The sequence below is a fragment of the Apium graveolens genome, chromosome 3 (assembly GCF_009905375.1).
Source record: "Apium graveolens cultivar Ventura chromosome 3, ASM990537v1, whole genome shotgun sequence".
Taxonomy (NCBI): Eukaryota; Viridiplantae; Streptophyta; class Magnoliopsida; order Apiales; family Apiaceae; genus Apium; species Apium graveolens.
In genome coordinates, this window is record NC_133649.1 from 42,040,079 (window position 1) to 42,043,558 (window position 3,480).

The 3,480-nt window shown below is 31.7% G+C and overlaps 1 protein-coding gene across 1 annotated transcript; it reads left to right on the forward strand.

The window, feature by feature from the left end:
* Positions 1 to 1,140: 1,140 nt before the first annotated feature.
* LOC141714167 (uncharacterized) lies at positions 1,141 to 3,041 on the forward strand. The gene is made up of 6 exons (XM_074517701.1): positions 1,141 to 1,284; positions 1,367 to 1,658; positions 1,737 to 1,833; positions 1,919 to 2,031; positions 2,831 to 2,912; positions 3,020 to 3,041. Exons 1-6 carry the CDS (start codon positions 1,141 to 1,143, stop codon positions 3,039 to 3,041), a joined length of 750 nt encoding a protein of 249 aa, XP_074373802.1.
* Positions 3,042 to 3,480: the final 439 nt, after the last annotated feature.

The following is a 3,480-nucleotide window of genomic DNA, read 5'->3' on the forward strand; positions in this document are numbered from 1 at the left end:
TTGGGTATAAATCTCTTAATACATTTATGTGTGTTACAGGCTTGAGGGCATGGGATATGATGGTGCCGATAGTGATTGATGAATTAAATAAGGTAAATATAGCATTTGTTACAGAAGTAATGTCCCATAAGATTGAACACAAGTGACTAGATATATGAAATTAAATATTGTAACATATTTCTTATTGTTTCCTTTGCAGGAGGAGAGAGTCGAAGGTGGTTTTTGATATTTGGAAAGAGAATGCATTGCACAGATATCGCATGAAAGAAAAATTTTTATTTCAATCAGAATTTTCGTTAAGGATATCTAAATAAGTTTTAGAGACAAGTCATTGTTTATGTTTAAAAATTTATGTTGGATTTGTAGATGGTTTGAATGTATGCCCTTGCTGATTTCTGCTTATTGTTGGAGTTCCCTAGCCTTATTATCATCCTGTTCATTTTCAGCATTTTGTACTGCATCTTCTATATTCAAATCAACCGACTCTTCATTGTTCGCATGATTATCTAACACAGCATGTTTGTTCTGTGTTTAACTATTTAAATGGATTGCTCAAATCCCTGATTGTAACATTTGATGCTTAATATTTTCTCAACGTTAAATTGTATAAACTTAGTAAATGGTTTTAGATAATATTGAAAGAAAATCATGAGACACGAGATGCATAACAAAACAGACTTAATCATGTCTGATTGCCTTCTACTTTTGGTATTTTAACTTAAAAAATGGTAACATCAAATTGACGAATCACAAAATCTAAGTAGAATTAAAAGTAAAATATTTATCATATTTTGTCTTAAATCCCGTTCCTGTTAAGCTTTTAATTGTTGCAATAGATGTTTAGGAAGAATCACTACCGAAAATATTGTACTAGGAGATTTATTCTAATTTAAAGGTCGTAGACATTGTTATACCATGTGAAGTTATTATAATTATTTTCAGAATATTGGATTACTTATGCAGAATCCAAATCCTAACAAACTCATATGTAAAGATTACGCCAACTGGATTAACATCAATCATGTACCTAAATCCATGGTTGACATAGTAATCCTTCTACATATATGGTTAACATATGTTCTATGAGTGTTTAAATTGTGTAGCCTTTTAATAATCATTTGGTTGTTGTTCATCTTTGTCATGGCCGGCATGGAAAATAATCTTGCATCAGTTGATAGCACTAGGACTGATTGGAGGGTTCGTGTACGTATTACTCGGATGTGGCCTTCATTTTCTGGCAGTCAACAATTCCGAGGTGTTAATCTAATTTTGATTGATTCTGAGGTAATGTCGTTCAGTTTATAAAGTAGTAGTATATGATCAATGTTTATATAGAAGAGTTTTTTAATTAGCCAATGTTATGCAGGATTGTCACGTCTTTACATTTGTGAATCGTGTGATTTGGCATGATGTTAGCAATATCATACTTGAAGGAAATGCATATGATATTCACAACTTTATAGTAATGGAGCCTGCAGGACTTTTGAGACATGTATCTTCTGATAAGATTATTGTTTTCGCACATGATACCATTGTCCATCCTGTTCCTTTTGAAATAAATACCATTCCAAGGCACAAGTTTGAGCTTAAGACTATTCCTAAGATTTCTGAACTTGCAATGTCACTTTCTGAACATGAGGTCCTTGTACATGCTATAGGTATTTCTGTATCTTATCACATAATTGTTTTTATTTAAAATGATCCTTTACAAATTCTAATTAGATGACATTGCATAGATATTGTTGGCATGGCTCAAAATATTGAACCAATAAAGCAAGTTTATACACGGTTTGGTGAGAAAAAGTTTCTTCGTTTTGAGTTATTTGATGGCAGGTAAGACCATGCTTTCCCAATAAATATAGTTTCGATCAGTGTTTTCCAATGCCAATATGATTGTCTATCTTTGTTTCCATATCAGCAACATGGTTCAGATTTGTGCTTGGGATCAATTTACTGATGATGTAGCAACGGCGCTAGAAGGAAATATTGTGTATATTCCAATAGTGATCTTGACAACTAGGGGTGTACACGGTTTGGCCAACCCGACCAATCCAAACCGAACCGACCCTATTTCGGCCGAACCAAACCGATTTTTTTTAACCCGATATATAGTTGGGTTGAAAAAATGTCAACCCGATTTAATTGGGTTGGATATGGTTTTCGAAAATTTTAAACCAATCCAACCCAACCCGATTCAAATATATATGTACATGCTAATAAGTTAATCCAAAATTATGGTTAGGCTATTTACATAGATCCATATATTTCTAACTCTAAATTTAACTTATAACCTCCGTGTTCATAGTTCATTTCGTAACAACAATAGATGTTTGATTAGTGTTATATTTTTTTGCATTAATGATTCATTCCAATATTTAAAGCGTAAGCAATATTATTAGTACTTTTGATGTCGAAAATTAGATGCTTAAGATTATTCAATATAGAGGATTGTAATATTGTTTTGAACTATTTTCAAGTGTTTTAAACTTTGAAACCTTATATTTTATTATAATTTTTTATATTAATTTTGTATATTTAATAAACCGATCGAACCGATCCAAACCGAACCAAACCGAAGTATACAAATTGGTTTGGGTTATAAATTTAAACGGTTTGGGTTGGGTTGAAATTTTGAAAACCCGAACTAATTGGGTTGGGTTGCTAAATTCTCCCAACCCGCCCAACCCGATCCGTGTACACCCCTATTGACAACAATGAGGCCACTAATCCATAATGGTTCCATTTACTGTCAATCTACATATCTTTACTAGAAACTATAATTGTTTTTCATGGTGAAAACTAACTCTTATTGGTAAATTGCTTCTAATAGGTTCACTACAGATAAGAAGTTCATCATGTTCACAGATTTATTTCAATATTAATCATCCGGCTGTTGAGGTGTTGAGGCAAAGGTATAAACACTTTTTGGGTAATGTAAATTTTTAGTACTGGGAGAGATATAAACATGATTGAATTGTATAAACTCTAATAAACATGTTGTGTACTATTGTGTCTACAGCATACTTGGTGGAGCAATCTAAATAAACTACTTTTGGCGTGAAGTCTTCCCTACACATTTGCAATCAATTTATTCATAATAAGATTTAGCCAGATTGTGTTCTGGAATGTCTGCTATTTTGCATTACATTTGATTTTTTGTCATCTAAAAGATGATTGTTTTGAGATTTTAGTATTCAGCCAAACTTTCTCTTATGAATTGGAATAAATTTTAATGTAGACTCATATGAATGTTTTACTCATCTAATCATTTGTTATATGTCATTGCCGAAATCAATGTTTACTTATGACATGTGAATATAATTTTAAATGTTGCTATTACAAATGGGAATAACATACAAAATAAATGATACTCTTTTCCATGTTGATTGGAAGACAATGTTGCAATTTGAATATAGATAACAACAATGTTCACTTTGATCCAATAATCTTACAAACACTTTCTGCAGAATAATTTTGTCA